The sequence below is a fragment of the Falco naumanni genome, chromosome 11 (genome assembly GCF_017639655.2).
Source record: "Falco naumanni isolate bFalNau1 chromosome 11, bFalNau1.pat, whole genome shotgun sequence".
Lineage (NCBI taxonomy): Eukaryota > Metazoa > Chordata > Aves > Falconiformes > Falconidae > Falco > Falco naumanni.
This window is the reverse complement of record NC_054064.1, coordinates 7,415,445-7,428,678: the sequence shown is the minus strand read 5'-3', so window position 1 is coordinate 7,428,678 and position 13,234 is coordinate 7,415,445. Positions and strand designations below refer to the sequence as shown.

General features: G+C 55.7%; 1 protein-coding gene across 1 annotated transcript in view; it reads right to left on the bottom strand.

Annotated features, from left to right (window-relative positions):
- Positions 1-433: 433 nt before the first annotated feature.
- The window catches only part of CACNA1E (calcium voltage-gated channel subunit alpha1 E), a 147,556-nt gene continuing 134,755 nt past the window's right edge, over positions 434-13,234 (bottom strand). The window contains 10 exon segments of the mRNA XM_040611360.1: positions 434-1,132; positions 1,712-1,905; positions 2,011-2,191; positions 3,726-3,854; positions 5,165-5,273; positions 5,914-6,020; positions 6,318-6,418; positions 6,942-7,049; positions 8,209-8,314; positions 10,037-10,133. Coding sequence (XP_040467294.1) covers positions 593-1,132; positions 1,712-1,905; positions 2,011-2,191; positions 3,726-3,854; positions 5,165-5,273; positions 5,914-6,020; positions 6,318-6,418; positions 6,942-7,049; positions 8,209-8,314; positions 10,037-10,133 — 1,672 coding nt within the window. The 3' untranslated portion in view covers positions 434-592.

Below are 13,234 nucleotides of genomic sequence, written 5' to 3'. Positions count from 1 at the left end.
ACAGGCAGAGCCGCTCTGGTCTGCCCGGTGCACCCCAACCCCTCAGCCCCCGCACCCCGACATCACACCTCGCCCCTTTTCTGGGCTGGATGAGAACCTCGGGGAGGGAAATCGAAAGCCACAGCAGCACGAGCCCGAGCGACAGAGCAAAGGGGGGCCCTGGTACCCTCTCGCTGGGACTGTCTGGCCTCGGGGAGCGGAAAACCATCAGGACGAGCCTTCCCGGGGGTCCCGCTCAGGACAGGGAGTGGGGCCGCGGCTTGGGGGGGTTCTCACTTGTCCCCCAGCACACACACCCAGCCAGGCTGCTCCGCTGCCCATCAAATGCTTCTCTGTGCAGAAAAAAAAAGTGATAGTAATAAATGAAAGTCGACAGATTTTAATTTTTTTTTTGCACAAAGACTTTTTTTCTTTTTTTTTTTTTTTTTTTTTTTTTCTTCCCCTCCGTTCCGGTCGGTTTGGTTTTCTCCTTTTCCCCTGCACTTGGTTTTGGTTTTGTTTCATTCCCAGGCGTGGCGAAGAGCATGCATTGGAGAGGGGCAGGGCAGCGGCGGGGCGGCGGGGAGCTGAGATGGGGCTGGGCGGGCAGCTTCTAGCACTTGTCATCTTCCTCGGTGTCGCTGAGCACATCGATGCTGGCCCCGCACATCACGCCCTGCCCTGCCCCTCGCCTCCGCCGCCGGTAGTGCCCGTTGGGCATCTGCCAGCTGTGCCGCAGCGGCGGGGCTGAGCCGATGGTGTTGGAGCGGCCGAGGCTGGTGGCGACGGCAGCCTCGAAAGTGAGCGTCTCCTCCTCACCGCAGTCTGAGGCATGCGAGTCGTCGTGCAGGGCCAGGTAGGGCTCCGAGATGTAGCGTTGCGGGGTGGACTGTCGGCTCTGCTTCCCTGCCGGGGAGCTGGAAGACTCGGTCAGGCCGGCGGCGTTGGGCTCCAGGGTGGAGGAGAGAAGCGGAGACCCCCCCTCGCTCTCATCGGCGGGCGGCGAGGCGTCTCCGGCGTGCCGCAGCATGGAGGCGTAGGAAAGGAGGGGCCGTGGCTTGGGGGGCACCGGCGGGAGCTGGCGGCGGCCTCGCCGGGGGGTGCTGGTGTCCGAGATGGAGGGGATGGAGCTTTCGCTCAGGGAGCCCATTCCCTGCAATGCACCAAGACGCAATGGGGAATACAGGGGCGATGGGCAAAGCCATGCACCCACTCCCCCCAGCCCCAAGCCTGGGGTCTCTGGAGCATCCTCCCTCTTGGATGAAGCCCCGCCGCACCCTTGCCTGCCCCATCCCGGCCTCAGGGTCTGCTCCACAGACGAGGATGGTGTCTGCTCTTGGTGGTCAAAAGTAAAAAGCACCCACCAACCCAGGACGGGAGGAGCTAATGGCTCGCCAGCTGCCAGTTTCTACGGGCAGTATCTCCGTGGGCTTCAAGCACACTCAAGCACTGGCATTTCCAGGCTTGTGTAGCTGGGACGCCTCAACCTTGGCAGGGAGCAGATGCCACAGTGGTGAGAGGATCAGTGTGGAGATCCACCCCTCTTCCCAAAAGCTCTATAGGGTGCTCAAGCAGCCCCAAGCTGTTCAGTTCACAGGGGACAAAGAAATGCCACTGTAGGGAGGAGAGACGGTGCAGAGCTCCTGGAGCTGGGGCTTATCTTCCCGATTTTGGCAAGGAGCCTTTTCTACACCTCTGTTTGTGCTTAGGAAGGGGGTTTTGTCACACCCACCTGCCTGTTGGGTGTCTGGGACCTGCCTTCGCTGGGTGACCGGGACTCGCGCCGCCGCTCTGGCGACTCGTCGTGTGCCTGGGGACTCCTCTCTTCAGAGTTGCAGCGGGAGATATCGGGGGACAGCAAGTGCTTGCGCTCTTTGGATCGGCCCCGCTCCCTGCCGCCTGAGCGATGCCCGTCGGACCGGTGGCCTGCAGGACATCCCCGTCAATCCCCACTGCCCCCTCCCCAGGAGCAGGAGATGTTCAGCTGGGGGGGGTTGGCATTGGTATGGGATGGCACCCGTCCTTGCTTACCCGAGTCAGTGTTGAGGCGCCGGGCGGAGAGCTGGAGTGAGGAGTGGTAGCTGCGCCGGCGGGACTTGTAGGTGTTGTCGCTGCTGCGCTCCATGGAGAACTCATCCAGCCAGGAGCTGTTGGTGCGCTTGTCCCGGATGGTGGAAAACGATCGTCGCATCGAGCTGGTGTCTGTCACCACCTGCAAGCAACCCCGGCCAGCCGGGGAGGGGGTTAGCACCAGGCAGGGCTGGGGGGATGGCGGCCGAGCAATTACCAGTTCACCTGCCATCACTGGCACACCAGCTTCTGGGATGGGGAGATTGGGGCGGGGGGGGGTGGGGGGGGGTGGGGCAGGCAGCCAGCCTGAGCCCAGCACTCCCATATTATCTCTGCACAAACGAGGGGTGGGAGGAAAGTGGGGTTTAGACTTTGTGCTCGTGGGCTCCCCTTCCCCAGCCGGCCAGGAACCATGCTCCACAAGCAAAGCCAGAGACAGCGATTGAAGCCAAGGTGCTGAGTGTTGGGGGAAGAGCAGCAGCATCCCACCCCAGGTATGGGGACATGGAGAGTACCAGACGGTTGCCACCCTGGCATCCCTCCCCACCTTGCCAACAGGGTCAAGGGCAGCAAACAGAGACATCAAAGAAGAAACCACTGATGGAGGGGATCCTTCAGTGCCCCTCACTCCATGTTTATTTTCCCAGCTGCTGCCACTTTTCCAAACCCCTCCCCAGTTGTCCTTTATTCCCACAACCCCATCCCCTTCCCCTGCACTCGTTCCCTCTCTCCCTGCTCACGCTGTTGTTTTATCTTCCCTCTTCTTTTCTTTCTTTCTCCCATGCTTGTCCTTTCTACCTTCTCCTTTCCTTCTAGCTTGTGTTCTCACATGTTTTGTGGAAAACATCACTACCTCCTAGATTTTCCTTTGCTTTATTCTAGCAGATTTTTGCCCCTGCAGCTGCAGGCCATTCTCCCTGTCTCCTCTCCTCCCGCCATACCCTTTCTTGCTCCTATCCCCTCCTTCTGATCATCTCCCCCACTGCCAAATGCTCAATAAAACCCATGAAGTAAAGCCTCCCTTCCTTTTCACACCTCCCAAAGTGCCATGACATATCACATCAGCACCAACAGCAGGACCTGGTGCTTGCACCACCACCTCTGTGAGAAGGTAGACCCAGAGACTTCACAGCAAAACCAAACCCCACAAAAGTGTCTGTGTCTTGGTGGAGGCTGAGTACAAGACAGAACAACAGAGAACTGGGCAGACAAACAAGGAGGTGAGATGTGGCTTGGTTCCCCTGGACAGACGGAGAAGCGTGTGCATTGGGACAACAGGAAAGGAAGGAAAAGGTGTTTTGTCACCTGGGAGATCATCTGACAGTTGGGCTGGGACTCCTCGAATCTCAGCCAGTGCCCAGGGCTGAAGGAAAGGAGGGGTGTCCCACTGTGGGGGGACCCTGCAACCTCCCAGCATGGCCCTGCTCCACCGTGGACCTTCCACATGAGCAAGGAGATTGGTTCCCTGGCTGCTGGCTGCTGCTGGTGTCCCCCATGTAGAGGAACAGCAGCTCTTCTACTTGTGCAGCACCCCAAAGATGGGGAGATGCTCCGATATTGGGCTGCTGGGGAAGCTGTGTGGCTCACAGGACTTGCTCAGTGCAGAGAGAAGCCCCAGTGTTACCTGGTAGGCTTTGCTTGGACCCGGCACCCGTGGGGGCTTTGCTTGGTTTTACCTGGGGATCCACAGTGAGACGAGGCATGGAGGAGGCCCTCCCAGAGACAGCATGGTCCTGAGTGTCCACGGGAAGGTAGCTGCCACGGTTAGAGGGCTGCACTCTTTGAAACTCCCTAACCTCTGGCTCCTAGAAATAAACACACAGCCAAGCTCTTGGGATGGGGTTGGGGCAGGGCAGCGTGCTGCTTCTGCCCCGTCTGTAGGGCACAGCCCTGCTTGCTCTCACCCGGGGGCAGAATTTAAGTGGGCCAAAAAGAGAGTCTAAGACATATCATCCGTCATGTCACCACTGGAAAATACTCTCTGATCCACAATCTGCTGCAGGTGAGCCCAGACGTGGTGCTTCAGGCTTGCCTGATGGCCAATTCATCCTGCACCTCTTCAGTGGCAGTGGAAACCCTGCCTGGATCTGGTGATGCCTTGACTGCCTGGGCTTTAACACCTTCTCCTTTTGCCAGAAGGGGACAAACTTACGGGATTTTCTCTCTGACCCTGCTTTAAAGACTTTCTGACCACATCCCCATTAAAAGAAAGCACACATCCCAGTTTAGGGGACTCTCTTGTACAGGACGTGGTGTTAAGGAGATGGGCAGGGAGTGACCCTGGAGATCTGCTAGAAGGTGACCTTATGGGGAGGGGGCAGTCTCACCTGCCACCTCCCCGCTGGCAAGACAGTGGCGTGGGCAGGGTGGCCGAGGCAGGGGACACCTGCCCGCGCAATACACAGCTCACACAGAGTATTACAGACCCCAGGGACATGGACCGGGCTGGAGATGCACAGTGGTACAACACTGCATCCAACAAACGTCGGGGTGGTGCGCGAACGCACACACACAGACATGGAGAGATATATACAGATATGTCTATATATATTTACACACACACAGACAGACGCTGCTGCTGCTGGCCGGCATGTGTGTGAGGCCAGAGGGGTGTGCTCCTGTTGGAGACGGTTTGACAGCTTGGTTTGGGACTGGGGACACCAGCACTGACAACAAAATGAACATGAATCCAAAAAACATCAGATACCATCACTCAGCATGGAGTAACCCACTGAAATGAGCACTCAGTGGAAAAAAGAGCAGCCTGTGAAGAGAAGGATATTTTACTGCAGGACATCGGACCTCGGTCACAGCTCTTGCCCCAAAAGAACTTGCCTGCCCCCACCAGCCAGGGCTGGTCCAGGGATGGCTGCATCTCCAGCGCCTGGGCAGAGGCGAGGGGCCAGAACCCCAGCTGAGGGACATCCAGGGACATTTGTCCCCTGCTTTGGATCTGTATGTGACTCAGCAGCTGCCATCCCTCCACTGTACTCACTGCCACAGGGGCAGGGAGCAGCATTTTGCCACCATGCCAGCAGCCCCACACTTCCCCGTGCCCACCAGCATCCCCACCGAGATCACATGCGAGCGCCTGCCAGGCAGTGTGTGACTTTACCAAAGACTGGTGCTCCTGGAACTGCCCGTGGGCCGGATCCATGCACGCCAGCTGGAAGATCTCCTGTGGTGAGAGTGGGCTCAGGGAGGGGAACCCACTTCGGCTGCTCCTGCAAAGACAGTCCAGCTTTAGGGAGGCCACAAGGTGGGTGCTGCCATCATTGGGCATTGCCTCTCCAGCGGCTTAGAGCTGGGGAGCCCCCATGCTTGCCCCCCAGCCTGTCAAGACCCCTAGGACAAACATCATGTTCCTTGGAGAGCTGAAGTGGTGCCCAGGCAGGAGAGGACACCAGTGCCCCAGGTCCCATGGCAGCAGTGGGGACATCTCAAGTGCAGTGCCAGCAACTCCCACCATCTCGTTCCCACCAGCCAGGGTGCTGGGATCCCCCACCGACCCTGCACCACCCAGGAACCCACTGCTCAACTGCTCTCGTGGCTCAGGGCCATCCCAGTCCCTCCTAGGTAAGACAGCTTGCACGTCGTGCTGGGATTGCCCTGTGAGAAGAGGGACCACGCAGACACCTGGCCATCCCCCTTGGCCACCTCTGCAGCTGTTGGCGATGCTGACACCCACCAGCTACCTGGAATCCTGCAAAAGCTTTGTGCCAGGGGCCCGGACTGGGTTTCCCCTGTTCTCAGCAGCTCCTTAAACCTCTGTGCATCCCAGTGCCAGCTCCAGAGAACAAAACGAGGGCTGCAGGAACAGAAAAGTGACCGGACAACCTCCCTCCTCCTCAGAACAATACTCACAGGCCCGAGAGGGTGTCTTGCTGGAGGTAAGGCAGAGCCTTCGCGTTCGAGATGATTTCCTGCGGCAAGGAGGATGGCTCCATGCGCTGGAACATGGGGGCATTTTTCTGTATTGAAGAAAGGTAGAAACTGAGCCTGTAGGAAATGCAGACGAACATCCAGTGCTTCACCAACCAGGTCCCCGCTGCTTGGGAAGGTGACAGCGTGCTCATATTTGCTGCTGGGCAATGAGGTTGCACGTATGCATGGCTTGTAGTCACCAAACCCCAATCTGTTCCACCATCTTCATCCCTCAGCTGCATCCCATGCAGCTGGCTGTACATTCGGTTGTGACATTGTGGGAAGCAGCGAGGGCGCTCTGAACAGCCCCATCCTGCCCACCACATGCCCTGGCTGAGCCTCACCTGCTCCTCCAGCTGCTGCCGCTGCTTCTTCGCTTTGCTCTGCTTGTAGTAATCCATGATCATCATGGCTGCATATATTTTGCCAACAGTCAGGTCAGAGGCTGAGAGCATAAGAGGGAACAAAGTGGGGACACTTGTGTCTTAACAGAAACAGCAGGTCTGGACACTAGCACAGATCTTGGGAAGAGCCCTGCTGAGGGATACTCTGGTCACCCTCAAACTCTGCTCGCCACTCCAAAAGAGAGATGAACACCCAGACACTCCATGTGGTGATAAAATGGATGGAGATGGCTCAAAAGCATCCTCATCAGCCACCAAGACACACAGCCTCATCACATCATCAGATGTAACAGAGCAAGACATGCTCAGCCTCCTGCCCCAGTATGCTCCAGAGATGATTTGCAGGAGACTCAGGGTCTGGCAGTAGATCCCTGCAAACTGGGCTATTTTCAAGAGGGTTCCCAGGCAGAGCAAGGCAGAAGCCAGCCTGTAGGAACACCGACTCTTTTCCCACTTCTCCCCAAGCTGGGGACAGGTCTGATTGGTCCCCACCTCCCTTTGGGAAGAAGTTGTTGCAGGTTTGATGGCAACTTGGCAGTGATGACAGCCCGCAGAGAGACTCACTTTTTGGCATGGGTACCAACAGGTCAAGCATCTTCTGGGACAGGTGAGGCCAAATGGTCAGGATCTCCTTTTGAAGTTCGGAGTCTAACTGCTGCCAATCTGCACCACCTTGAACAGCAGGGTGAAAAATGGCCCATGTACATCAAGACCTGGCACCAGGGCACAACTAAAACCACCCCTTTCCCATCCTGAAGTGAGGTCCACGAGCAGCAACCAGCTCTCCGGGCTGGGAGGGCCATCTTGCATCAGTGAGCCTGGTCTCCTGCTCTCACAGGGAAACTTTCCTACCATCCCCTCCATATGTGCCTCCATCTCCCCATCCCCTGCCCTCCCACTCAAAGCTGCCATCCTCAAGCTCGCGTTGGGTCCGTCTCTGCGGTTCCAATCCTACTCCAGCCCACACACACCTGCTGCTGCCCCACTTTCTCTTTTCTGGTGAGCAGATCATGTGCTGGTGAAAGAGCAGCTCCACTTGGTTGAAATTCTTAAATATTTGGCAATGCTCTCTGCAAGGAGAGCAGAGCACTCTGGCCAGCAGTGAAGGGGTTTGCTGAGCTTAGGAAGACCCAGGCTCAGAGGGATCTGTCACCATGTGCCAATTGGAGACATCCCAGCCCAGGGCAACTCGGACTGGGCTGCAGGAGACCCAGGTTCAAATCTCTGCTTTATCTAGAGGGGCTTGAACACCTTGTTTCAAGATGCAAGGAGCTGTTTGAGCACTGGGCTTTTGCTGGTATCTTGCCCTGGTTGGGTTTTCTTCCAACAGCTGAGCTGTTCCTAGGGGATGTTTTATTGAAAATGGCAGGTTTCTTCAGAAAGTTTTTGATCTGATGAATCAGAGCGTTTTCAGCAATAACAACAAAGCAGGTTTTCCTGCTCTGAACATTTTGTCTTCCCCAAGAGAGAGACTCTGTTCCTCACAGCCTTAGGAAGCCAAGCACATGTGATCATTCCCCTCCTTGGTTTGGTTTTGTACATGAGGAGGGGAATTCTCCCTCTCCTCCATTACACAGTGGACATCAAGCTGTTTCTGCTCTCTAGAAGCAGCTTCTAGTGGAAAACTAGCCACCTCTTCCCTAAAGAAACAGGGTTTTTTATAGAAAGCGGCAGAATTTTGCCTGTTCAAGGTAACCACTTCCATCCACGTGCCAGGCTCTGGGAAGCCAACACCAATTTGGCTGTGATGTCCTCAGCCTGCCCAAAGGATGAGTGCTGGTCACTCTGAAACCCTCCTGGCTCTGTCCCCTCTCTCCCCCACTGACCTTACCTTTGGCAATTTTGATGTCCAAGGCTGTGCGTATCAGCGCCATCAAGGTGGAGGTAAAATGGACCGTCATGTCCTCGGCCACGGGCATGTTCATCAGCACCAGTCTCTGCGCAAGAGAGAGAAGAAAACAGCGGACGGAAAACAATATCGAAAAACACATCGACCAGGCTGGAGGAAAAGAAATTAAACATTAAACAAAAGGGAAAAAAAATAAAAATTAAAAAATAAAAAGCAACAAAGAGTGTCAAAACAGCACAGCCAAAAAAGAAGGGCAAGGATCACCCCACCCGCCCACCCCCCGGCTCCTTCCACCCCAGGACACCGGCTCACTGCCTTCCAGGGCTCCTCCTGCACCCCAGGAACAGCCCCTGAGCCCCCCTCCCCATGGCACCAGGGCTGCCACGGCACCTCCCGGCACTTTTGGGAAGACACAACTGATCCATCAGGGATGCGGGCATGGGGAGTGCTCAGGGAGGGGAGAAGGGGCTCAGGTTTCCATTCCCAGGTAGTTTGACTTTCCAGCTCTCAACCCTTCCCACCTGGGGCAGGGGAGAGGAGGGTCCCTAACCTTCAGGGACTTCAGATCAGCTGGATTCCTCTAGCATGCTACATCCTGGCGCTCCCTTTTTGCGTCTTTCAGAGATGAAGTTTGCCAGCACATGCACAGGGACCAAATTATCCAAGGGTGGGGAAGGAAAGGAGGGGTAAAGAAAGTGCAGAAGGAAAGAGAGAAGGGCAATCAAGGCAGGTTAGACACGCCATGCTCCTTCCCCACCCTGGGCAGGCGGGGTGCAAACCGAAGTGACCAGATCCACTTTCCAGAGAGTATATTTTGCTTTGTGAATACCTTGGACCATCCCTTCCCTGCCCATTCCTTTTCACCTGGCTTCTCATGTCCTTTCCCTGCCTTCAAGCCTCAGTTTTATTCCTGGAACAACGTGATGGTGGATGTACACGTGCGTGAGCGAACACACGAGAGCTGGAGAGGGTGGCAGCACGTTTGCGAGTGTGCTGAAGTCCCCCCTTTGCTAGCCCTGAATGCTGCTGAAAGGGCTGCTGGGCAGCAGCCCGTGGCCAAGAAAAGCTTTAATTTGCTCCAGACCTGGGCAATTGTTCTATAGCTTCAGGTCTTGTCCTAGCAACTTCCATCCCACGTCCTTTAGGGTCTCCTATGCTCCTGCTCCATGCCTATGCAGCTGGGAGCACGCTGTGCCTGTGCCATGCGCCAGCTGCAGCCACCACCCCAGGTGGAACAAGGGGGTAAAACTCAAGAGACACCTTTTGAAGGCACCTGGCTTCGCCTTGCACAAGCCATCCTTTGGGATAGCTCGTGCCAACGTGCCTGGCTGCTCACGCACTGCAGAGCTGCTCCTACAGGCTAGGTCCTTGCTGCCCACCTGCTTCCCATCTCTTTAGCCCCGTTTCTGCGCTGGCAAGGACAAGGGTGGTTCCAAGCCCATGGTCAGCAAGCTCCTAAGGACACCTCGCTCCCCTACCTGTGCTACAGGGTTGCTCCTCACCTCATCTTCTCCAACCCTCCCACTTCCACACTATTGCTGACCCTGCCCCTCCTCTGCCACTGGGGTCCTCCACCCCAGAGCTCCCAGGGCTTGTGAGAGACCACAGCAGCATCACATACGTGGGCAGTGGAGACCAGCCAGCGTGGCCAGGGCTCCTCTGAGCACACCAGGCTCCCCAGGAGTGAGCTAAACACATGTTGGATACCCCCAACGCCTCCCCGCCCCCCCCCACAGCCCACCTCCCGCAGCTCCCTCGAGCCCCGGCTCCTGCTCAACTCTAGCCCCCGTAGAAGGAAGGGTTGATCTACCTTATAGGCCACTTTGGAAGGACATCTCTTGCCGAGGCCTAGCGGTGGTGACATAAGAGTCAGCATTTCATACATCTCAGTGTAATGGATTCGGCCACTGCTCATGAAGGGGGAAGGGGAGGGAGGGAGATGCAGAGAGAGAGGAGGCATTCCCAGAGAGCAGAAAAAAACGTACAAACAAAAATAGTACAGGAAAACAGGAGAGAAAAAACAAACGGACAAACAGGAAAAGAACAGGAAACCCGTTAATCAAGGCAAATCATACATGAGAGACTGTCCTGATGTGGATTTATAGCACTGCTCACACAGACCCAGGAATGCTGGCAGAAGGCAACTCACCCCTCGCCTCTCTGCTGCTGGCCTCAAGCGCCTGTCTCGCTAGCAGTCTGGGAGTCCTCCTCTGCTCTCAACCCCTTTCCTAAAGCCCTCCAGCAGCCCCCACCTTGTCCCACAGGTTCCAGGGCTGTGTGCGAGTGGTATAAATCAGATACACGGCACTCGAGCCATGGGTTATTTGAGATAACGGTGGTTTGCACCACAGTGCTCTGTGGCCTCCGTAGCATCTTCCCTCCCGGGGCGGGGGGCCGGGGTGTTGCTTTGCATCGCCACCTAACCCATAGCCGGAAGGCTGTGTATCCCCAGCTCGTCAGGTCTATGCAATTGGGAGGCAGCATCTTGCATAGAAGGCAGTGGGCCAGGGTCACTTGTCAAAGGAAGATGCCCAGTTGCTTCCGTCTGGCTCTGCGGATGGACCACTTTCCCACCATGCACCAGTGCAAAAGGCATGCTGAATTGGCTGAAAAAACAAAACCGGGAGGAAAAGTTGTACATGCCATGCTCCCGCCCTGGCTCTCTCCCACATGCGGCTGCAAGTTCCACCAGGTTGGAGTTTAAAGAGTCTCAGCAGAGGCAGCTGTTTGGGCCTTCCAACATCAGGGTTTGTTTGGGTTTCCCAAGGGAGGCAGCTCGGAGGGACCCCACCTCGCGCTCCTCTGCTCTGTAAGAACCTGCCTAGGACTGCTGCAGTGAGGAACGCTACCAGGCCACCCGATGATGCCTCGAGCCCTCTGCCATGCTGAGATATTTGGGCTGTCTCCCTCGCTCTGCACATCCAGGAGGCTGCTCAAGTACATCTCCCAGGGATCCTGGGCTTGGCCAACTCTTCTTCCCCTCGTGCCAGGCTTCTGTCCTGCACTGCAACACGTGGGATGGTTAACAGGCAAGGGCAAACTCACAACAGCAAAGGCATTGACCTTTACAGCTGGGCTGGGAGGATGCTCCTGGAGAGGAACTCATCTCAGCTGGGGTGGCCTGGGAGAGAGGACATTGCCAAAAAATTAAGCACTCCCTGTGGGATCTTGGCCTCTTCCCTACCCAGGTGCTCAGAGCAGTGCAGAAAGGGGAGAAGGTATCTCCTCTTCTCATGGGTTACCGCTGGTTTGGAAGCAACCCCTGGCTAAAGAGGCATCTGCCAAGACAAGACATGACATTTTGGGTATGAACTAATGGTGACAACCTGCAAGGGGAGCTGTTTGGGGTGCAGGCACAGACCAGGCTGGGCAAGCCATCTCCTCTGACACACCTAAACAGGTTGGTAAGAGGATTGATAACAACACTGGAGAATATTAAATGCGATGATCAAGAGGAAATATCCAGGTCCAGGAGTCCGTAAGCAGTGCCTTGCAGAGCTGGATGTGCACCAACTCAAGGCATCTGAAGGGGAGAAGAATTTTCATGCAGGAACTTAGTGCAAAAAGGAAGTGAGACAGTGATCTTCCACCCACCCTTCCTCTCAGGGGTGGACACTGTCTTTTGTACTGAGGTTCTCCACACAACAAAGGAGGAATGGATTTCCGCAAAAGGAAGAATCTGCAAAAGAAGGACCTCACAAGAACTCTGCTGTTCTCACAGACAGGCTGCGCGCTTTGCTGCTTCTCAGAGAAGATATCCTAAAGCATTTTGAACAGCACAGCAAACCACATCTCCAGAGAGTGAAGCACGGGCAGGCATGTGGAAAGACATCCATCTGAACAGGATGGCTCCCAAGAGCTGGTCCAAGCATGGGTACATCCTTGATGGGAGAGCTGTCCTGTGCCTGGACAGAGATGCGACCTGCAGCTATGGCATAGGGTGGCTTGTAAAACCACGGGGCACTTAATGGCTCAGTCCTGGTACTCTGAGAGAACCCTGTGAGTGATGGGTTCACCTGGGGGACATCCGTCCTCCTGTGGTTAGAAAAAACAAGGCTGTTTGGAACAGAGCACCAGGACAGCAAGTGATGTGAGAGTAGATTCAGGAATAGGTGATGTCCACAGGGACTCCAGTGTCTATGGAGCATTCACCTGACCCGTGACCATCTCAAGGGCTACTTTAAGGGGGCAAAAGTGATGCCTTGGCTCACTTTTGCATGACTGCTAGAAGCAGAGGGAGTGAAGAAAGGCAGAAAGAGCCTCAATTAGTGGAGCAGGCTGCCAGGATAAAGACCCAGAAAGGTGTGGTTACAAGACCTGTTCTCCCCGGCACAAGGATGGATCTTGCTGAACTTTCACAGGAAGCCTTTCTGCATCAATGTCCCTTCGTTAGCCCACCTGCGGATGGCTTAGCAGGTGTGTTTCTGTACCATGCTGCACCACTGTGCTGCATCCTGAACTTGCCCAAGAACCACCTCTTCCAGAGCAAGCTGTCCACTGCTCCATGAACACACAGGTGGTTGTTTCTACAAGTCATCGTTGTCACATTGCCTGGAAGGATAGGGGTGTGGGCTCCAGCAAGGTGAACCTGTGCATTGTGATGTGCAAGGCAGGCTCACCAAACTGAAAGGTGAGCAGGTTGGGCTGGCATTTTGGGATATGGACCATGGTGGCAAGATGCAATGACCGTGTGGGTTTTGTTTCTTCATTGGTTGTCTTTTGAAAATTGTTCCAAGGCAGTAGGAAGCCCTAAAAATCACTCATGTCCTTGAAATATCTCATGCACAGGGAGGAGGAGACAGAGGTAAAGCAAGGATGAGATGGGCACGGTCTCCCTCACATGACAGCCCAAGCTGGTCTCCTCTCTTTGCCTTTACCTTCCCCGAGTTTATCCACCTTCACTGCTCTGTCCATCCCACAGTCAGCAGAAAGGCCAGACTGCTGCAGAGCTGCCTCTTCCCAGGAAGCACTACAGGTACCCTTCTGAGCACCAGGTGATCCAGCTTAG